The sequence below is a fragment of the Apus apus genome, chromosome 18 (assembly GCF_020740795.1).
Source record: "Apus apus isolate bApuApu2 chromosome 18, bApuApu2.pri.cur, whole genome shotgun sequence".
Classification (NCBI taxonomy): Eukaryota; Metazoa; Chordata; class Aves; order Apodiformes; family Apodidae; genus Apus; species Apus apus.
The window spans coordinates 3533801-3556727 of NC_067299.1; the positions used below are offsets into that span (position 1 = coordinate 3533801).

The window sequence follows — 22927 nt, forward strand, 5'->3', positions numbered from 1 at the left end:
CCAGGCCCGGCTGAGGGAGCCGAGGGGGCTGAGGAGGCTGAAGGGGCTGAGGGGGCCGCGGGGGGCGCAGCGCGCGCCCCAGGAGGCGGGCGGCGGAGGGACCCGCCTCGCGCTCCCGCCGGGTTAAACGGGGTGAGGCACTCTTTGGCCGCCGGCGGAAGTAGCCGAACGCTTAGGCCTGCGCGATGCGGCCTATAAAAGGCGTGGGGTGGCGCGGAGCTCCGGGCAGTCGGAGCCGGGACTGGCGGGTGCGGTTGGGCAGGGGAGGAGCGGAGGGAGCCGGAGGAGGCGGTGGCGGCCTGAGAGACCCGGGTCTGCACCTTCGCTCCTGCCTCCTCTCTCGCAGGGGGGTGCGCCGGCGACAGCGACAGGCACCCCTGGAGCCGCGGGCCGCGCCTCCCCCCGCTCTGCTGGATGCTCTGGGGCTCGGTCGCTGAGGGGGGCCGCGGAGCCGGCAGCCCCCGCTGTGGTGGGGCCATGGGGACGGGCAGCGACAGGGCGCCGAGCCCCCTTCCCTGCTGAAAAGGCCCCTGGTCCCGGCGCTGATGCCGCGCTGTCCCCTCACCCCCGGCCCCTGAGATCCTTTCCCACCCTCTCCCTTCCCTGCCTTGCCTCCCCATGCCCTTCGCCTCGGAAACGCCCTGCAGCAGCCCCGCCAGCCCGGGGGTCTGCGGCTGCCCCCGCGGGATGAGAAGAGCTGCCCCCGCCGCCGGGGGCAGCCAGCAGAGGGGCAGGCTCCCACCCCGCCGCCGATCACCCTGAGGCGGCGGTAGCTGCCTCGGCTGAAGGAAGAGCCGCTTTGTTTTCCCTCCCTCCCTCTTTCCTTCCCGGGGGGCTTCATGCCCCGCTGAGGGATGATGGAGGTGGTGGGGGACTTTGAGTACAGCAAGAAGGACCTGATAGGACACGGAGCCTTTGCTGTGGTCTTCAAAGGTCGCCACCGCAAGGTAAACAGCGAAGGGCTTCGCCCGCAGCCGGCGCGGGGCCGGTTACACAACCGGGGCCGGAGCGGGGGTCGCTCCGTGGCCCTCGGGAGCCCCTGCCGGGGGGTGACAGCCGGGGCCGGGGCGTGGGGGGCTCCGCTGGGGTGATCTGGGTGATTTGGGTGATGTAGGGAGACAATCAGAAAGGCAGAAAGGTGCGGGGTGGACTGAGGTGCCGGGGCCCGGGGCTGGGCCTGCGCCCGGGGCAGCCCCGCCGCCCGCCCCACCGCCCGCCCGGCTCCCGGCCTCCAGCAGCCCCTTTTTTTTTTTCTTTTCCCTTCAAAACCCAGCAACGTCTCCGCGTTCCCACCTCCTTGGTAGCTCCCCGACATAACGGCGAAGGGATAGTTGCAGCTGTATGGGAGGCTGAGCCCTTTGTTTGTCGGAGGGCGGGGGGGGGGGGGTTCATGTTTATCTCGCTGGATAACGAGGGATCTAATGGAAAATTGTCTCCTTTGGGATTGGCTGGAGATTTCTTAAATTCAGAGGTGTCTGGTTTCCTGGCGTCGCTTGCTGATCACCCCGGATATTCGTTTTTACCTGAGGGTTTCTTGATACCGTGAGAGTTTATTCTGGTGTTGGTGCCCAAAGTGTTTTGCTTCCCAGAAAACAACACTTGGGATTTGTCATCTTGGAGCCTTAGGTCAGAACTCGCTACTTGGAAGGGACTGTGCAGTGATTTTTGGGGTTAAAAAAAAGAGAGGAAGGAAAACAGAAACTTTAAAGGGCAATGGAGATGCTCCCACCTTGCAAATAAACAGGCGACTTATTTTTAGATAATATATAAATAGACAGTATATACGTTTACTTAATATAGATGTTTTCTTGTGCAATTTTCAGCTCTTGAGCATAAGAAGGCTGAAAATGGGAAGTCCTTTAAGGAAAATAAAAGTAACTCGATTATTGAGAGAGGACTGAAAAACACCACTACCAAAAAAATAAATGTCATGTGATTGCTTACTACTTTTGTTTTTTAAATTGCTTTTGAATCCATGCAAATGCAGTGGAGCTGGATTTTAATAGCTGTCTAAGCTACTGTGGAATTAAATAGTTCTTGCTGGTGTCATGTGATGGAGTAATCACTGGTGGCTAGAGTAGGGGTGATCTTGCAACTTTTTCTCCAGTGCTTTACCAGCTAGTTGTTAGTAGATAAAGTTAAAGAAAAATATAAAACTGACATTATGTTTTTTGTTTGTTTCCAGAAAACTGATTGGGAAGTAGCCATAAAGAGTATTAACAAAAAGAACTTGTCCAAGTCACAAATCCTACTTGGAAAAGAAATAAAAATCTTAAAGGTATGTTAATTTGCAGTGATTTTTAAAGCTGCTTTGCTTTAAAAGAGACTTTTGACCTAGTTCATTCCAGGTCATGGGTTGTACCACAGTAATTGCTGCTCCACCTTTTGCTTCTTTGTTACTTAAAGGAGAAATCCAGAACTAAGAAGACCAAGAGGAAAAGGAAAAAAATAAATAAATTATACTTTCCTGGTTGTGGAAATGGTCTCAGAAGAGGTTATGGACATACTTTAGCAGTAAAAAGTGGACAGTTGCTGTAGAACCAAGTCTCTGTGCTTTGCTTATTGCACATGTGAGAAAACTGTCCTGCAGGATGGCTAATGGGGCACCTTTCCCTAGCAGTGGGAACAAGTCATAGCTGAGAGTAAAACATCAGTCTTTGATCCTTCTTCATCTTCTTTGCTCAAAGACGCCTCGAAAGCTGAAATCAGCATGCTGAATTTGGTTCCTGAAGCAGTCTTCTGAGCTGTGTAATTTGACTTAAAATGTGTTGTGTGGCTATAATGAAGGAAATGAAAGGGAGCATCATTTAGTTTTTCAATGCTCTTCTATATCAATCTCTCCTTGGGTGGTCACTTAACATACTTTGCTCTCTGAACTTCACCACATCTCATTTTACGTAGCTTTGCATGAAAAATTAGTGCTGCTTTCTTTACAAACTTCTTGAGATACATCACTATTCTATATACTAATATACACATACTGTATTCTAGTATATTTATTATAGCCCAGAAATGGTAGTGTTGGGTGTATCAATGTGCTGCAAGTACTCAGCAAAGACAGAACCTTTTTTGAGCAGTTACAAGTAATGGCACAAGGTGTCCTATGGGCTTTATTTCATGTTTATTAGTTTGAGCTCTTTTTTATTGTACACTTTCAAGGTTGACTTAAACATAGTGTAGCTGGTTACCCTGCTAAGCAAGAAATGGTGTGAGATTATAAAATTACATTTAGTCAGTTCAATACTCCACTAAAGGAACTTGTGCTTTAGTACTTTCTGTCACAAAACATAGAAAATAAGTTCTGGAACCAAATGTTTTTATGATCTCTGAAGATGTTGCCTAATTTCCTATTCCTGTAAATATTGTCTAAGTAACTGGGATTTTCTCCAAATTCCATCAAATGGTCTGAAAGAGATGCTACCTTTCTTTGTAAAATTTGGTTCTCTTTGGCTGCCACCTAGCATATTAAATTCAAAACTAACAGGCTATTTCCATAATACAAATATTTTGTTTTACAGGAACTTCAGCATGAGAACATTGTAGCTCTCTATGATGTCCAGGTAAATGATATTTCAATATTTTTTTGTCTGAATTAAAAATTTGGAATGGCCATGTATTTTTTTCACATTCAGGAAAATAAATCCAGTTCTCTGCCAGTGGTGTGGGAGTTCTCTCCTCTTCAACACACTATGCATTTATTTTGGACTGGCTCTTTCTAATAAGCAGGATGCTCAGCTGGGATAGAAAGCTGTGAGGAGTAGAGTTTCCTTCCAGGCTGCAGAGGCAAGTGGCAGCCTGAGAACCTCTGCAGAGGCTGTTTGTGTAGTTTTCTCCTGTCTCCAGAGAAAAAGTGTCAGCTGGCTGGGCTGTGAGCTCTGTCAGTGGCAGTGCCTGTTCTCCTGAATTAGCCTTGTTTCCTTGGCCGTAGAACTGAATTGGAAAGTGGGTGTTTGTGGATAAGGACTGAATACACCTGAAGGAAAGTGTGCTAGTAGGAGTTGAGCTGAATGGATGAAGCAAGTGACATTAACAGCTCGACAGAACTTAAAAATGCTCTGTTGTAGAAAAGAAGCATCATCTTGAGATCTCTGTAACAAAGAAATGTACTGTACAGCCCCGTGCTAGAGTGAGGAAGAAATGAAGGAGGTAGGAGGGCATGATCACACATGTAGATATTGCTGTTATCTGTGTTCAAAAGGATAGGATAAAGCATAAAAGCCAAGCATACACTTGGATCTTTTCAAGTAGGAGAAATAAGTATTAAATTGCCTCAAATTATCTTCCGCTTTTTATTCCTAGGATTCTGCCTGATAAGGTGAAGGAGTTAGTTTCTAGCCTGTTTAGGGTAATGTATTGTACTTAGCAGGAAGCACATTTTTTGGTATCTTAAGGCCTGCAAGTGTTGAGTAAAGCTAAATATGATGTGATGCAGCTTATACAGCCACTTGTTCAGCTTGAATAAGAGCTACAGTTTATCTCCTGGGTTCAATTCTAATCTTAAATACAGAGTCACATGTATGAAGAAATTAAGAACCACCCTTGGGAATTGCATAGTTAAAGCAACACAAAATAAACATTGTGACAATCTTCTGTTTTCTGTCTATGCATTTGCATCCTAAAAGATTTTCAGCTTACGTGTAGATATGTATCTCTGAAGCTACAGAAATCTGTGCTCACAGGGTATACACTGGGCAGTCTGGGGTTTTATTGTGTGTAGAGCTACAGGACATGTACTAACTTCTGTTGGCTTTTGCCACCAAGGAATAATGTTCATGTAAGAACAGACTGTGCATCCAAACTTCCCATTTGGATGTGTAGGCTCTTGTCCCTCATGGGTCTTGACTTCAGAGCTCTGCATTTTGAATGATACTAGCTGCTCTGAGAGGGAAAGTATAGTGACTTGTGCTTCTTGAAGGCACTGGGTTTTCCTGAGTATTGCTAAGTGGAAATAATCTCTCAGCATCCTAAATTTAGTATGTCCAGACATCTTAAAGAAACTGGAGTTGTTGACTGAGTGCATTGGTGTGTGAGTAAGCAGCTGAATTCCAGATTTATCATTTATAGTTGTTTATATATGAAGATTACTTACTGAGCTTTGCAGCTCAACCTGAGCATAGCTGACTAGACCTGTATTTGATGATTAAACATTGTCTATTTTCTAAGACCTGGAGGAGCTCTTGCTTCTTTTGATTTATCCACGGAACATCCACAAGGGAAGAGATGACAGAGCCATACTCTTGTCTGTGGTTTTGCTACCTAAAGGTTATGTAAAAATACAACTTCTGTGCTTTTCTGTTCTGCCACAGGATACAGAGTCCTTAGAGTGTCAGGACTTCTTGAATGATCAGGCCTGTCTTCTCCATTTGAGAAGGGGGTGTTGCCCTTTGTTCACTGACTATTGCATTTAAATAAAATGAACAGTTTAGGTGAAGAGAAGGGAAAACTTGTGTCTCAAGCCTTGGATGTATTTCAAATGCATTCACGGCAAACATAGAGCTTGGCAGTATGATGCTACTTCTATAGAAGCAATTGCTTTGCAAAATATGGTCCAAAGAATGTTGCACAAATAAGCTTTTCCCTTTCTGCACAGGGCTAGGTTTGTGAAATACTGTACATCATTAACTTGTATCATTACATTAATTTATAACCCAGCAGGAACAAACACTATGCGAGGCATTCTCATGTCTACCAGGCTCTTACACCTACTCATTTTCTTTAGCATCTCATGTTCTAGCATGTGCTGCCCTTTTTGTTTGCAGTAGTATTGTGAACATAGTGTTAGAGTGCAGCAGATAGGACTCAAGGATTTCAAGCCATTTTGAAGTTACAGAAACTATATTTTTTTCCTCACTGGTGAAGCCAGTGGAGTCTGTGTCACAGCAGGAAGTTTTCAATGTGAGTGGAAGCCTGCTTTATTTTTACACTTCTGTTGGTCTGAAGTTTTTCTTAACTGTAGACAGTTTGAAATAAGAAAATGCTCATGTTTCAGATGCACTGTGTGGCAGACCATTTAGCTGAATGATCCCAGAAGTGATTGTTGTACCAAGTTTTCAGATAGGAAAGATGGTGTGCAATGTAAGTGGCAAAACTTAAGTGGAAAACAGCCCAAATGAAAATATACATTCTTCATTGCAATTTATGTCTCATAATATTAAATGAAGCTATTTGTATTTAACAGCAGTACTGTGAGGTTAAAGCTGTGTCCCTGCATAGCAATTTGGAATATATCTTTTAGGTTTGAGAATGAAAGGGTGGTTATTAGTTAACATATTGCAAAAGGCTTCATTTGGAATTATTTTTGTTGGGAGGTAGATTCCTTCTTTTCGTGTCTCTTCATTTATGGCTGTTCCTGGAGCATGATCTGTGACCATTCACACCAGTCAGTGCAGTAAAGATCTATCTTTACACCATTAAGGTTTTAATTAAATCTGAGGAGAACTTGTGAGCTGTTCTGCTGATGGTGTATAAATATTGTAAAACCTCCCACGTTGCTGTTGCTTGAACTCTTACAAACACTATTTTGATATGTTACTTAGCACATGTAGGGTGCACTGAGTTAAATCACTGGAAGTGACCATTCATCTGGAGAGACACCCCAGCAAGTTGATGTGCTGTTCATGTTGGATGTACTTTGGTTGGCATAAAAATCTCTTGCTCTGGTGCCAGCACAATAATTGTCCTTGATTTCCGTAAGGTGGCTGGTCACCTGCAACACTGGCAGGTTTGATCTCTGGTTAAGCATTTCATGTAAGCAGAGCTCACCACTGTTATTTGGGCCATCTCAGAAAGCTGGGATCTGCCTGCATCAGGGTGTGGAGACCAGTCGTTTTAAGACTGAAGGTGTTTGTGGAGATACTTAAATACAAACTCTCCATCTTGTAAGAGGCAAATGCTTTACAGTAGTAGAGCTCTGAAGAAATGAGCATATGCAGCTCACCTCTAAATATGGAATTAATTTTTTCATGAAGTGAAATGCTTACCAGAAAAACCCAGAATATAAGAGCTGGGTAGCAAGATGTAACCTGTTGAGACATTTTTTTACTTATCTTCTTGGGCAAGAATTCGGTATTCTTTCTTTCAAGAATAAAAAAAATGCTCTTGAATCTCTAAAATGGTATAAGAATGCAGCTCTTTTCTCATGGTGGTGTTATGGGATGTCATTCATCCTGAAAAAGATCAGACAGACTTGCATCATGTTAATTGGGGAAATGGAGCCCACTGTTTCTCAAAAGCAAAAGGAGTCTAAAATAACCTCTAACTCACCAGCATAAATTATATTGAGGTCCTTGGATAAAGTGTTACATTGAAGTATGAAGGTATCAGTCAGTTATTTGGAATGTGCTATATTTAGGACATGAATTTACAGTTTTGCGCAGTTCACAAGCCCAAGTGTGTGCTGAGTAGAACTAATCTCTTACACAGTGTCAGACAGGGCCTGTTTTAGCAAACAATTTAATTCAAAACCTCTTCAGAATGTCAGCCATCAGAGTGAAAGCCTGTAATGGATCTTGGAGATAGCATTTTAGAAGAAGAATTAATGTCTTCACTGTATGGAGTCTGCAGTTTGCTATTTGAACGGTAGTTTAGGGACAACTAATTTCCAGTGTGTTATTGGAGAAACAGTATCTGAACAGAAATTGTTCCTTGTCTTAACTCGTTGGAACATAGTGGATAAAATAACTGCAGCTGCTTCTGCTGTCCTTGAAAGCAGTGGGAGTTAGTAGGAACAAAGCCATGCTTCTGGTACCAGCATCTCAGCGTCTACTTAGATACAGGTGCCCATGAGTTCTTGCAAGGGCTAATTGTGGAAGGAACCACGTTTATCCATACCTGTTGTTTTATCAGTGGGAATTAAATATTGCTGTTTGTTTACCCAAGGGCTGCAGTTGATCTGGCAGGATTGCGTATGTTTCTTGAGGTGATTTCTTCAAGCATTCTGGTGTGTGCTCTTGATCTTGGTGTCTCACAGCTTTGATTGCCTCCATACTGTCAGCACAGCTGCTTCTGAACTGTTGTCTTTTGAATGAAGATGTCTCAATATCTTTAGTTTTTCCCCTCAGCTCCTTGATTAAGACATTTGTGTTTGTCAGTATCCATCCTCACTGTGTGTGGAAATAGTCATAAGAAAACAAGCTGTCCAGACAAGTGTTCAGATGAAAACTCCTGCCCTGTAGGGGCTATAAAGATTTTGAAATACTCCCTGGCAGCTGATGCTCACTGGAAGGTTGATTATGACAAAATAACTGTGAGGAATGATGCCAGTGTTGAAGGTTATGGCCAACCAGTTACAATTTGTTTTGGCCCACAGAACCAAACATTTGGAGTTATTACATAGTCCTCAGCTTACCTGCTGTGCCTGGGTGCTATCAGTTGTGTTTCAAAGCTGTTCCAGAAGATCTTCAAGTCCATGAGCCTGTTAAATGTTTTGTGTGCTGTGAACAGTTTTGCCTCTCCTTTGTGCTGTGCAGCAGGACAGTCTCTCTCTACCTCCCAAACATATTAGTGAAGTACAGCATTTCACCCAACAGAAAGTGGGTGATATGGCTACTGTGGCACATTTCTCCATGGCTGATTGCTCTTTTATGTGAATAATTGGCAGCGTGCACACTACTTGAGTCCTACAGGCACATGTCAACTGACATTTAGGTTGAGACTTAACAGTTAGTCAGAACTAACAAAATATTCAGTACTTTAGGCATGATAGGAGCTGAAAATGTTAGAAGCTGCTGCAGTAGTGCACTTGCAAAACGAATCAAGAGTGTCTGTAGTACAGTAAGAAACAGCCTTAAGAAGATCTGGACCAGCCCTTTTTCACTAAGTCATTAGAACTTTTGCCAAATGTATTTAATGCTCAGAAAAAAAAAAAAAGAGGAGTGTATTCCTGGTCAAAAAAATAAAGAAAATATAGCACGAATTAGCCTATCAGAGAATAGTAGTGCACGAGCTGTAAGGTTAACTCTCATGCTTCTGGGAGTCCAATCGTAAACTGCAGCTAAACAGAATCCATGAACTTGGAACTAAACCCTAGTAACTATTTCTTTGCCACAGTTTCTGCTTTGGCAGCTCACTAAGAGCTCCTTGCAGACTTTCAGCTTGTTTCAAAGGGGAACATGGTAACCAAAAAGAAATCTAGGGTGTGTTTCTGCCAATACACTGGAGTTCTAGCAACAGCTGTCAGAAGTAACCAGGGATGTTTTGACTTCTTTTTCAATTAATGTCTCTTAAATGGAACTACTGCACTGAGCCTGTGATTTGGGTTGGAACTTCACGTTCCCTGAGACAACTGTTGGAAGTCTGGGATTAAAACACAGCGAGTTTTGGCAAATATGCTGCCTCTTAATCTTTCTAGTAGGTTTATCTGTTAGCTTTCAGAATTGTAATATGGTTTTGTATTAACTTTTGCTATCTTTTACTTCAACTTGAAAGTGAAACCTAGGTTCAGAATAAGGAGCAAAAGTAGGATTTTGTCAATAAAATTTTAAGCAACAAAGCAAGACATGCTGGGCAAAACTGTTCCCTAATTGTTGCAACACAACACACATTTGTTTGATTATTTTTCTAGGTAGAAGTGCAGGCCAGAACAACTCCAGCTGCAGTGATGTTATGATCTGTATGTCACTGTAAATTTTTTGAAAGCTTTGTTATCAGTTTCAAGAAGCAGTTTAAAATAGCTTGCTAGGTCAGCTTTATTCCTGAATGTTAGATCTGAAACATGCTGGTTTACTAATCTTTTCCTTTCTGACCACTTTGCTTAGCAAGTCAGCCGAAATCACAGGTCTAGAGAATGATAAAAAAGATGGGGTTATTTTTCAGCAAAATAATTTAGAAGGGAAAAATGTGTCTACAGCATTTTTTTGTGTGTTTTCTGAATGTATTCCCAAAGAGCAGATCACATTCCCAGTCAGGCTGGCCAAGAACTGCAATGCAAAATGTGAGCAACTGTGAAGGGCTGAACAACTTCAGCTGTTTCAGACTAAAGCTGTTTTGAACATTGGTGGGGTATTGAAAAGTGTTTGGTTATGAGTTAAAGTCAGGATGAGATGCAGCTGGGAAGCCTGCTAACAGCCCTGCACCAAACATTACTTCTGCAGTATAATTAGGTATGACTTTTGACCAGGCTGGGAAAAACTCTGCTGATTTAATAATAAAAAATTATCCAATAATGAAACACGCTGCTTCTTACTATGACTTACCCAGTGACTTATTTTATTACTTTTAATCAAGAATATCAGCCAGAAAAAGAAAAGTCACTCTATTTTGGGGGAATCTGGTGTAGCCTGTAGGAATGGCTTGCTTTCAACAGGTGAGGGCTAGCACAGCAGGACAAATCATCAGCTCTGTTTCTCTGAAGGGAGCAGTTTCCTTTGAAAGGACTTTGTTTCCAAGAGAATCCAGAAAACAGATTCTCTTAGTTCTGTGGTGAATAAATGTCTGTCATGAGTTGAGCATTACATACTGCCATAAGCTGCTGGTTTTGTACAGACCGTTGTGTAGTGGAGGCACTGACGCTGTGGAACATCTATTTCTGATTCATGGGATTGCTATGTTGGGGTGGAAATCCACTAGCTGAGCTGCTTTCTTGTCACTGGAGAGCGGATGGTTGCCATGCTCCTTAGCTGTGTTGTTCTTCTACACATTGCAGTCATCCTCTGAGTGAAGTGATCCTCAGTTGGCAGAATTCTCACTTTGATAAGTTGGGATCTCAGTTGCTGTTGGGTTCCTGAAAGACAGGGAGTTTCTCTCTTGGAAGGTGCAAAGGAACAATTTAGAAAGAAATATTTATCATTATGTTTTTTTGGTAATTTACAGAACCAGTAATTACTTATTCTTTTTTATTACTTTTTTTTTCTTTAATGTATGCACTTGGGTTTTGAGGCATTTATAGGATTGCAAATTATGGTTCTTGTTGGTCACAGCTGTTACAGAAATATTGAACAATTGGGACTTCCTGAAATGTGACCTACTGCTGCTCTAATATTCTGTATTGGTTGGAGTTTGCCTTTCATTCCCAACAGATTTGACTAATGTTCCTAGAAACTAGCATTCTTTGAAGCTGATTTCCAAATGTAAACAAATCTGTAATGTGCTTGATCTTCTGAGCTGGAAAGAACCTCAGATGCATTTTCAGTAACACAGATGAGGGTGTCTAAACTAAATGCTTCCAGAAAGTGAAGCAGCCTAATACAGTCTGAAATTAACCTTAAAACATCCAGTTAATTTTGAACTGTGCTTCCTGCAGACGTGTGTCTATGTTTGGTATTTAGGGTAGTTGGTTTCCCTAGTCTGGGCCCATTTTTACTTTGTTTTTCGTTTTCAAATTTCATTGCCTGACCTGTCAGGAAACCCTTGAAAATGGCACTCTTGTGGGGGTTCTTGCCAGTCTGGTCCAATTGAACATGTGCTGAAGTTTTAATAGAAGCACTGAGAGAGGTGGCTGAGTCCACAGAGTTGGTGCTGCCATGCAATGTCCCTTCTGACTTTTTCTTGACACTAACAGCCAGGCTGGCTGCACTTCCAACTGGGGCATTTGCCTGGCCTTGCCTGATATCCCATCTCAACTGCCTTAAAAACATTTTCCCACAAACTGCCAACCTTTGTGTAAGTTTATTTTTAAAGTGAAAGGTCAATAACATACTATGTAACTAATCCTGTTTATTGTATACTTAATTTATGTTTCCTTCTAGTTCTTTGTTTTCTTTCCTTTCAGTCTTACTCAATTAGCTCAGAGGGAAAAAATGTTTTTACTTTGAGCTCTGAGTGTCTTCACCTTCGTAGGCACAACAATTATTCAGGAGACTTTATGGAAAACAATGTTGATTATTAGCATAGACAGGTAGACTCTTTCTTCCCTCACACAAAATAAAGATTTGCAAAGAAGGTGAATGTTGTTGTTTTTACAGTTGGGTTTAAGTACAGACAATTTTACTGCCTTTTTGTGGAGAGTGTAGATAATTTATGGTAGAAGTCAGCTAATCTGTCTTTCAGTAACTTTTATGCAGTTTCAAGAGAGGGATTTCAGGTTGCAAATAGGTCAAAGGAGGTCAGAGCTTTGGAACATCTCAGCAGGATTATCATAACAAATCACACCTTTGCCATAAGGCGCTGAGGTCCGTGGCAGGGACATGTTCTGCCAGTGACGCTCTGAGGGAGACACTTTACAGAAGTATGCATGATTCCTGAATCAATTATCCTACAAAATAGCATTTGGGAGTTGGTTTATTCCAGACAGTTAACTGCTCTGTGATTTCTGACTGACCTTCAGCTGGTCAGCTGGCAGAACCAAAGCTTGTTTTACCCAGAAGTGGGGAACATCACTTTGGAATTCCTCCTTAGAGAGTTGGTTGTCATAGCCAAATTGTCTTGCTTACAGTTTGTAATTCTGCCCCTATATTTCTGACTAAGTATTACTGTCCTGTTACTGACTGATTTCAGTGATGTCTGAGAGCAAAAGTTTGTTTATTTGTAAGGGCTCTGAATAGAGAGGTTGTGTTGATAGAACAGTCCAAGGCAGTTGAAAGCTAAGGGTGCAACACAGAGTGGAAACTGGTGTTACTTAATGTATGAAGCTGTTTCAAATGATAGCTTTACTCTTCAGGATATTGCCTGTTGATTTTTGTACATACAGTAATGCTTTGGAAAATGTGAGGTATTTAATGGTGGGCAATGTATGTATTTGTTACTCTCTAAATCAGTGACTTCAACATAACATGTCTCTGACTGAAAAATCTCATTACACTTGGTTAATGCAGGCACTGAAGGCTTGGTCTTGTCACATTCTTAAATGGGATTTGTTCTCCTTCTCTTTTAGGAAATGCCCAATTCTGTCTTTTTGGTAATGGAGGTATGTTAGCATTTATGTTTCTTTCTGGCTGATTTTAAAGATGATTTTTAGACACAAGTCCCGCTTTCCACAGAGGCAAAATGAGCATGATGTATTAAAGCAAACAGTTCTGAAAACTAGATTATTAATTTCCTAAGCACTACTAAATTTATCAGCAGTGTTTATTCCATAAATTATTCAGTTTCATTTTATGGTTCTGAAAGTATTAATGAAGCTTACATCTCATGTTATTAATTACAAATAGTTGGCAGAACAATTTTAAAGCAAACAGCTGAAAAAGATATTTTAATTTTTGTGAAAAGATTTGAAAGTAAAAATTATATGGCAAGTATTTCAGTGCTTGTGTTTTGAATTAAAAACAAAAAAAACACCTTTCTTTTTAACAGTACTGCAATGGTGGGGATTTGGCAGATTACTTACAAGGTAATAGATTAATATATTTCCTTTTTAAGAAGCTACTGCATTGCATGTTTATATTCTGTATTCCTGTGATCCACTCGAGTTCCTCTGAGATTCTTTTTCACTTCTTTATGTATTTTTCTGTTCATAGAAGGTCTATAATTCCACAGTGCATGTTCACCCTGGTGTGACTGCAGAGTACTCTCTTTATAAGAGTAATTCAATTCCCCAAGAATTGGTTTAGTGTTGTATTCTGTCTCCAGGCAAGGTCAGCAGCAGAGCAGTTTGCTGTGTGTTTGCGCAAGCCTGGGAACTTGGAGGCTAAATTTTGAAGCTGCAGGAAGACATAAGGTTTTGCATTTGCTTAAAAATATTTCCCAGTGTTTTTAAGTGCCACTGGTAACTGAAAATGAAACCGACAAAGTAGCCCTGAAGATAAGTATAGTAATGCACAGACAGAAAATGCTTTTTGCCGCTGCTTTTAAAACAGTTGATTGTATCATTCTTGTGTTGGTTAATGAGGGAGAAGATGTAAGTAATCAGAAGTAGTGTGCTGAAACATGTGTGGCTTTCTGTTTCTAAAGTTTTATTTTGGGGACTGCTCCCAGTATTTTGATTCCACCTGCTTTCTTTTCCAAGATGTGAACTTAAACACACTGAGTTACTTATATAAGAATATTTTCTGCAAAGATGCAGTTCTGGCTTAGGAGAGATTTTACCCTTCAACAGGGCCCTGCCCAAAGTCAAGACAGAAGTTAGAGAATCATGACAAATGGATTCTTATTATGAACAAAATTTTGAGCAGAGATGTTAATCTTTATGAAAATATTCTTCTACTTGCCTTTGTATCTCAGTATGTTGAAGGAATTTTTTACTGAACAGCTATTGTTATGGTAACTGTGTGTATTAAAAGCCTAATTCACATCCCATTAAAATCCTTGGGAAGACTCATACAGTATAATCCAGCTCCTGTATTTGGTGCTTTTTCAGAATGAGGTAATACCTCCTGAAGAGACTTTCAAAAATACATCTTTTTTTTTCCCCTCAAAAAAAATTTTAGCATGGGTGGAGTTTCTGAGCAGAGTGGTTTTCTGCATCCCCATGTTAATTTGTGTCAAGAACAGGTGTTGCAGCTTCAGACTGTAGCATGATTGCAGATACATTTAATATCCTAAACTGTTAAGTTCTTGGGTCCTTTGCCTTTTTAGTGAGTTTATGATTTAGTGATGATTAAAAAGTTTTACAACTCTTATGCTACCAAGCTGAATAAACTACTGTGAAAACAGATAATTCCTAGTACTGCAATTAGTGTAGAACTACAGAGATGTGTGTGTTGTTGAGAGCACATACCTTTGTGGAAAAGTACTGGAGGTGGAATTATTCTGAACATAACTCACTCTGATGTGATTGTCTTCACTGTTCTCACAGTTGATTGCTGTGAAGTTGATTGCTTTTTGCCCAAAGATACTTCTCATCTGCCTGTTGTTTCCAGCTAAAGGAACCCTCAGTGAAGACACCATCCGAGTGTTCCTCCAGCAGATCGCAGCAGCCATGCGGATCCTGCACAGCAAAGGGATCATTCACAGGGATCTGAAACCACAGAATATTTTGCTGTCTTATGCCAGCCGTAGGAAGTCGAGTGTCAGTGGCATACGCATCAAAATAGGTAAATCTGCTTTTCTCTGATCCAGGGGTAAATCACTGGGTTGTTTCCCTACTTAGGGGTGTCTTTGCAGGTGAAGCGCAGAGGGTTGTGCTGGGTATGGTTGTGTTAAACTGGAGCAGATCAGACAGTGAGTCTGGAATGATGAGCTTTATGCTGTAATGCAGGTTCTCAGTATAAAAAGGATTGAGTCATAAAGATCTTACTGATTAAATCTGCAGGGAGAGGAAACCTATTTAGCTGATGTTTCTGGTACTAAACTAGTATTATTAAACCAGACATAAAACTGTAACCTTTGAAACTTTGAGTAGCCTTTAGCCCATTTCAAAACTGTGTGCATGCAAGACACCAGTTGCAGTACCAGATGTTGTTTGTTTTGGGTTTGGTTTTTTTGTGTGTGTGTTACACCCTCCAAAGGGTTATTTGAGAAGTTACAAATATAGGTTGTGACTTATTTTTGGCAGGAGGTTTAGCATTTTAAGTAGGGAGAGATTTCAACTGTTCAGGATACTACCAAGCCCCTCCTCAGAAGACACTTCAGGAGTTTTAATCTCTCATTGTTGTCTGTTAAGTGTTCATTTAAAAATACCTTGTTTCTAACAAGTTTCTTTACTATGCTTTTGCTCAACCAAAATCTGAGATCTGCTCCAGCTCACTCCATCTTCTAAACAGCAGACAAAAAACTTCCCCTCTTACTGTTCTTGATAGTTTCAGATGCTCTTGCCTACATGGAAAATTCAGGCAGCTGAAACTTGACTTCTTAAACGTCTACCTGATGTGATTTCACTGAAGCAGATTGTATATTCATCACTCTTAATGAACCATTTATATTTAGCCACTGACTTTAATCCCTTCCTGCTGACGCCAGGCACCGTGCTCTGCAGCTGGGGAGATGGCTGAGCAGCAGTTTGTGCAAATGATGCCACTGCTGCTTTTTGGCTGGCTCTTTGGAAGATAATACATTGTTCTTGCAGTGTAACAGAGATTTTAGTATTCCCTGTAGCTGGCTATATATTATACCTGTCTTTTCCTCTCTAATTTGTAATTGTAGCAGGCCTCAGTAAGAGACAGATCATTTCTAGACTTCAAAAAAATTGAAAATTACCTTTCTTTTCACTGACAAATGTATTTCTTTACACAGCCGACTTTGGTTTTGCTCGTTATCTGCATAGCAACATGATGGCTGCAACCCTGTGTGGCTCCCCAATGTATATGGTAAGTGCATTGTAGATCATGTTGCTTATCTCAAGCCTTCTCCTGCCAGAAAAAAATACTTTACTGCTGGCAGATTGGCAAATGCCTGATATTGTTTCGGAATTATTGGGACATCATGCAGTTCACCTTTCCATAGTTTTACTAGCTCCCTTTTTCCCTTGCAATTTGGAGATCACAATTGTTCAAATCAGAGGGACATTGAACATTTCTTAATGCTGTGGGGAGAAGAAATCTTAAAGAAGTAAAAGGCAGTTCATCTTAGCAATAAGTTTTTGAAGTAGTTTCATTCCCACTTACATATTTTTTTTCCCCAAAATAGAGCATTATCTTCTTCCCAGTTTCTAAGAAAATAAAAAGTGATCAAATACAGGCTGCAAGAGCTTTACATTAGTAGTTAAAAAAACTACCTGATGTTTTCATTCTGTTTTTTGATGTATTCTCTCACTTGTGGTGTTTGTTTTGTTTGGTGCTTTTTTCTTTTTTTTTTAATGTAGTTAATTGCCATTACTTTCTAAATGGTGTGGGAGTCAGTTGAGCACTGAACTGACTTTGGCACTAGCAGTACTGTACTGTATGGTCATGGGAGGATCATTCTGCTTTCCCTTCTCTGGTTTTTGTATATGTAAAATGGTGATAATGACATTTCTTACGAAATGTTTGGTTATTTTTCTACAAAGAGGACTGCATAATATAAAACCTCTTATTTCTATTACACACCAGTCACTGAATACTTCCTTTAGAACATCATCACTTCTAGTTTTCTATGGTTTTTGAAACAGAGCTTTCATTTTAGATAGAACTGTTACCTTTTGAGTCATGGGATGCAGATTAAAATGTTAATTTTGTCTTAAAATAAAGTGGTGTCTGTTATTACTGCTCTGACAGAAGAACTGTAGAATTCATATCACTGTAGCTTTGCTTTTTGTTTTCCATTCTGATATGTTGCTGTTCTTTCCAGGCCCCTGAAGTGATTATGTCTCAACACTATGATGCTAAAGCAGACCTGTGGAGCATAGGAACTGTGATTTATCAGTGTCTTGTTGGAAAACCACCTTTTCAGGTAACACTTGTATTTCCTTTTCTCTCTTTTTAGTCTCATGGAAATTCCTAGGGCTTTGCCTTCCAGTCATGAAAACAGAAGTAAGTGGTGATAGTGTCAGTGCTTCAAAGGCCAGATTGCTTGAGGATACCAAAAGAAAAGTTGCTCATGCTTAGTCTCTGTGATCAGTGTGTTCATTCTAAAGGAAATAAATAAAGCTGTGCTGAAGTCACTGCTGTGCTTGGGCTTTTCTCCTTTAATGCCCATATACAAAGGCCTCCTTTTTGTGTATGTGTGCATAGGTACAAAAGCTATTTTCTCCGTGAAACTGAGCTTTAATTAATGTACATTTTTATTTGACAGGCCAATAGTCCTCAAGATTTGAGAATGTTTTATGAAAAGAACAGGAATTTGATTCCTAGGTATGTCACTGTGGCCTTTCCTGTCACTTACATTTGTTGATTGAATACTTTTTCATTTTTTGGGAATGCCTGGGATTCATAAAAACATTTGATGTTGCTCTCTTGCCAAGGATATAGTACGATACCAGTGACTCATGTTACATTTTGCTTTCATTGGACCCTGCTGAGTTGAAAGGGTCCTGTGCTAAGGCTATAGAGCACGTATAGTGAAGACTTAGGGACATGGCAAAGTGCTGACTTCCTGAAATTTAATGTGCTATGCATTATTTAATGCATGCATTAAATTTAATGCATGTTTTACTTCCTCTTGTGTGCAGTATTCCTAGGGAAACATCAGCTTATCTGGCTGACCTGCTGCTGGGTTTGCTTCAGAGAAACCAAAAAGATAGAATGGACTTTGGTATGTAACTTTTCCTTTTGCTCTCTAGATTTTCCTTGTTAGTTGTGTTCATGTGGCCAGAACAACTGTCTTCACCTTTTGTCTACAGTAAATCATATGAAAAGTGAAGTGGTTTTTTTTTTTCTTTTCAATTATCACAAAGAAGGCAGTGGCCAAAAAGGCAGTAATAAGTGATGCACAGAAATTATGGCTTGGTTGCTGAGTAGTGAAACATATATTCATTTAGTTCTCTCAATTATGACCTTTGTCCCTTCAATGTTAACTGATATTCCTTAAGTTTCAGGTCAGTGTCTTATTTCTGTTACTTTAACTGGTGTTTTGGCTTCAGGCTGGGAGTAGATATCTCTGATCTCCATGTGGTGTTGCTTGTCGAAATGTAACAAAGTACTGGAAGAGCCCACTTTGACAGCAAAGTTGCTTTAAATTGTTCTTTTTTCTTGTAGACTACAAATATCATAACAGTGCTAATGGGGGTACAAACTGTGTCCGTTTTATTTGACCTTGAAAACTCTATGTATCTAAGGGCAATAGTGTGACATTACATCAAAATTGTTTATATTTGAGAAGATTCCCAGTATTGCACTTAAATATTCCTAGCTGTAGAGACTATTTTAGTGAAATATCTTCACTGTTTTTTTAAGCCCAATAGCAGAAACAACAGTTGTTTCTTTGTATTTTGTTGAATCCTGAGATTTTAACATTTTGAAACTCTGCAGTGACTGAAGTTTGCATACTGATAGATTACTACAGTGACTGTTTAGGATTGCATTTTGAATTAGTTGGGAAGCTAAATCTAGTTCAAACTGGATGGATCCCTCCCTTAACAAAAGTGAACTTGCTTGGCTCCAGTTTACTGCTGTGTTTGGCTTTTTCTCTTTAGCTGGAGATCTTTGGTTGCAGAACATTATTCCAACTTCTTAGGATTTCAAGGCCTCAGATCAGTACTGTTGAATCATTCAGAATTAGTCAGGAGTAGAGTTTAGATTTGTGTGTGCTTTGTACTGGCAGGTTTGTTTGTTATTCCAGTCTCAAAGAACCTTTTTGTTGCTGGGTGTTTGGTTCCATGTTACTGCAAAATTAGTAATGCCTTTTTTAATGCAAACTCAGGCAGCATTTTTAAAAGACAGTCACTGACAAGTTAAATGTGGATTAGTTCTTAGCTGCATCTAGTATGGCATGTTACTCAGGCTGGTTGTGTTTACATTTTACAGCGCTGTTTGTTGTTGCAGTTTTATCACAGCTATCAGGACATGTTCAGCTTTTAGTTAATTACAGCTAACTTAGCTAAATACAGTTATCTTTGTCATTACTATTTTACATCACTAGCAGTGTGCTTTATACCAAGATTTGTTTTAGCACCAGGATAGGTGACCCATCAGGTTTAATCTATGGATTGGAAGGAAAGAGCCTAAACCTTAAAGTCTCTTGAGGAGATAAGACCCAGCTCTGCCCTCACCCTAGGCAGTCAGCTCTCCTGATGCTGAGATCCTAGGGTGAGTTGCAACCAAGAGTCACATGTGCTCAGCTCGTTTCTGCTTCTGAAACTTCACCATTGCTCTTCAGCTGGACATGCAAGCTTGGTTTGATGCAGCACTGAAATACACAGATTGACTCACTCATCACATGTGGTCCCTGTGTGTTTGTGATGAGTGTATTTGTTAGGCTGTGGAGAAAGGATTCAAAAGGCATTTTAGTTATTTACTTGGAGCTCAAGACTCTCCTGGATGTATTTTTTTTTTCTTTTCAATTCCTGCTCTGTTTTGCTTCAAGGAATATAAAACTTTTAAAATTATTTGGAATTTCAAAGCATCCACCAGGACTGGCATAATTAAGGTGTTGCTCTTCTGAGGACCAGGGGTGGATTTCTGTGTGTAGATGTGACTGCAGTAACTGGATTTAACTGCTGTTTGTAGAAGCTTAAGCAGAAGTCAGATACAGAGAAGAACTCATGATCATTGAGTAAGATGTCCCAGATGATAGTGACAGTACTCAAAGATCAATTTATAAATATGTGTATAAGAATTAAGTTGTCATAAACATGGACTTTGAATAATTGATTCCACTTTGCACTCTTGAGTGTGCTGATCTCCACAGTTTCTTCAAACATGGGAAATTCACTGTAGCACTTGTGGTAGTGGGAGAGCACATTTGTGCTTAGAAAGGAAAATAGAAAGCAGAATGGGAGTGATGAAAGTCATGTTTTCCTTGGCTGAGCCACTTAAAGGGCCTCACTGGGGCTGCTCTGGAATGCGTTTAGCAAAGGGAGTGAAAGGGAGAGTGTATAACTGAGCCCAGTTGCCTGTTGTTGAAGTAAAAATAGTGTTGGAGATCTTGTTGATCTTCCAGCAGTATAAGGTAGAACAGCAGGTGATGTACAAAAGCTCAGGAACACCCAATCCTCGTGTTAATCATTACATGGTCCTTGCGTCACAGCTGCCTCCCTTCCTTATCAGGCTGGGGAAGAAAGTGTTGAAGGAAGAGGAGATACTGCAGGCCTCAGATTCTTTCTTTCTTTTATTTTTTCTTTCTTTGTTATTTGCTTAGGTCTGATGAAAAGCATTGTTTTTCCTCAATCATTAGAACATTAAAGCTCACAAAGTTTGGCAGCTGGCTCCTACCAACCTTTAGTTTCCCCTAACTAGCTGGAGGTTGCTCCTTGTAGAATAAAACTTTCCATGTAAGCTGCTACCAAACTGGTTATGCTCAGTCAATTAAATGCATCTCAGCATTTCCATTTACAACAAAAGCAAAGTGTTTCTGTTGTAACAGTAACAACTGAGGAAATGGTTTAAGAAGTTGTGTTTAATTCTGCTTTAAACTGTGCACTGGCTGCACTGGTCGTGTTCTGCTCTTGGGAAGTGGGAAGGACAATGACTGGTGCTCTGGGATTTTTGGCCACCTAAGGAGTAGTTTTAATGGGTTCAAAAATAAGCTTCAGTCCTTGGGAAAGGTAGAAGTGAAGATGCTTTCAGTGTTTGATGTGAAGGATGATCGTTTTGAAGAGCAAATTAAAACTGAATGAGTACCATACTGAACATAGAGAACATAAGTCCCTCAGGAGTATAGGAAGGCTTCTTGTGCACATGATCCTTAAGTGCAGTCATTTAATATCCTCCAGTAATTCAGTCTAGTTTGCCTTGCTGGCTGTTGTTTGAAGTTATTAAATTGTATTTTGTTGCCTTTCCAAATGTTATAGCAATATATAACATGGAAGGCTTTAATCTTTTGTATGCTCTTCACCCTCTGGCTCTGAAATATTGGTTCTGGGAAAGGCAGCCATTTATCACCATCTGCAATATAGTCTGTAAATTCTATGTCATTTGTATGTTTACTCACCATGGTTGTTGTTTCTTGTTCTATAGAAGCATTTTTCAACCACCCTTTCCTGGATCAGATTTCAACAGTCAAAAAGTGTAAGTAGTTTTTTGTTTTTCCACTTACTTGGGTAAATGATGAATGTCAGGGCTGGACCAGAGAAAGATCTGCCAAATATCACACCATATGTTTACAAGGCATTTTTCTGAGCCTGACTTGTTGTGCTCTATTGTGAGGCTAAGTGTTGAATTCTTTTTTGTGTTACCCTGGGTTGAAACTACTTATTTACTGGTCCCTTTGGCATGTCAGTTGAACTTAAATACCCTTGTGTGTCTAAGGATGTGCTATGTATTCTGGTTTATGAATAAAAGCAATGAGGAAATTAGTTTGTTTGAAATTCAGCCTTTCAAAATCTTAGACCCATTTTTCCCCCCCCACCCTGGGTTTTCCTCTTCTAGCTTGTCCTGTGCCAGTGCCGACATATGCAGGCTCAGTCTCTGGCAGTTCCTGTGGTAGTTCTCCTTCGTGTCGATTTGCTTCTCCTCCAGTAAGTTCTCTGTTTTACGGAACAATATCTACAAAAAAATACTGTCCTGTGTAAGAACACAGAGCAAAGAACACTTCTGTCTTTTGCTTGGAGAAAATTATTAACATTTTGATTCTCCCTGGCTTCTTATGTTGTGCTTTGTGGGTTCTTTGTTAAAAAAAAAAAAAGAGGTACATCTGTACCACCAGGAATGATTGAACAAATTGCAGGTGATGAAATTCACAGCCTATTTAATATAGAACTGTCTAAATTGACAGCACAGAGTTATTCAGTATTTGAAATTTCCAAATTAAAATACATTTTGTATTTCCAAATACTTGAGAAACAAAATCCAGTCACAAATTTGTCCTTTTTTTGGTCAAAGCTAGTGATGATTCTTGCTTTTGAAGCTTCATATTTAAAAATTCTACATTCTGAGTCACTGGATTTACAGTGGGTTTTGTTGTGGTTTTTGTTTTCACTCCTGCCCCCTCCAGTCTCTGCCAGACATGCAGCATATTCAAGAAGAAAATTTGTCTTCCCCTCCATTGGGTCCTCCTAACTATCTTCAAGTCTCTAAAGACTCTGCCAGTACCAGTAGCAAGAACTCCTCTTGTGACACAGATGACTTTGTTCTTGTCCCTCACAACATCTCATCAGACCACTCGTGTAAGAACCTTCCTTATTTTTAAATCATTTCCATTCATAACATACCTTTGTGTCCTATCACTGTTTGTCTCTCTTTGAATGTGTCTCAGTTCACTTGGGGACTCATTCCTTTACTTTGATTACTCTTTGAAGAGAGACTGTTGGTACACTTGGGTATCCATCTGGGACATTTTCACTTTCAGTTGAGTAGCCAGATATGTCAAAGATACCAAAGTGATTTAAAATAATGAACAATATTGGGGTTTGGACTAGAAGAAAAGAGGCAGCTGTAAACAACTGCTGATAAGAAGCCCAAGGATTCTCACAGTGTGGGCAGGCTCCAGACCAGCTGAACACTTAGAGGCCATGCTGTGGAGTTCTAGATAACAAACAAGTGCAGGTAAAAATGTAAAAACTGCTTAACATGAAAAGTAAGGCACCAGACTGGGTTTCTGCAGT

At 40.5% G+C, this 22927-nt stretch overlaps 1 protein-coding gene across 1 annotated transcript in view; it reads left to right on the forward strand.

Moving 5' to 3' along the window:
• The first annotated feature begins 240 nt into the window (after window positions 1-240).
• ULK2 (unc-51 like autophagy activating kinase 2) overlaps window positions 241-22927 on the forward strand; it is a 39829-nt gene continuing 17142 nt past the window's right edge. The window contains exons 1-13 of the mRNA XM_051635408.1: window positions 241-947; window positions 2186-2278; window positions 3519-3560; window positions 12809-12841; window positions 13228-13264; window positions 14733-14906; window positions 16045-16118; window positions 17077-17178; window positions 17521-17579; window positions 17897-17979; window positions 21342-21392; window positions 21753-21841; window positions 22318-22489. Coding sequence (XP_051491368.1) covers window positions 855-947; window positions 2186-2278; window positions 3519-3560; window positions 12809-12841; window positions 13228-13264; window positions 14733-14906; window positions 16045-16118; window positions 17077-17178; window positions 17521-17579; window positions 17897-17979; window positions 21342-21392; window positions 21753-21841; window positions 22318-22489 — 1102 coding nt within the window. The 5' untranslated portion in view covers window positions 241-854. The remainder of the gene's footprint in view (window positions 948-2185; window positions 2279-3518; window positions 3561-12808; window positions 12842-13227; window positions 13265-14732; window positions 14907-16044; window positions 16119-17076; window positions 17179-17520; window positions 17580-17896; window positions 17980-21341; window positions 21393-21752; window positions 21842-22317; window positions 22490-22927) is intronic.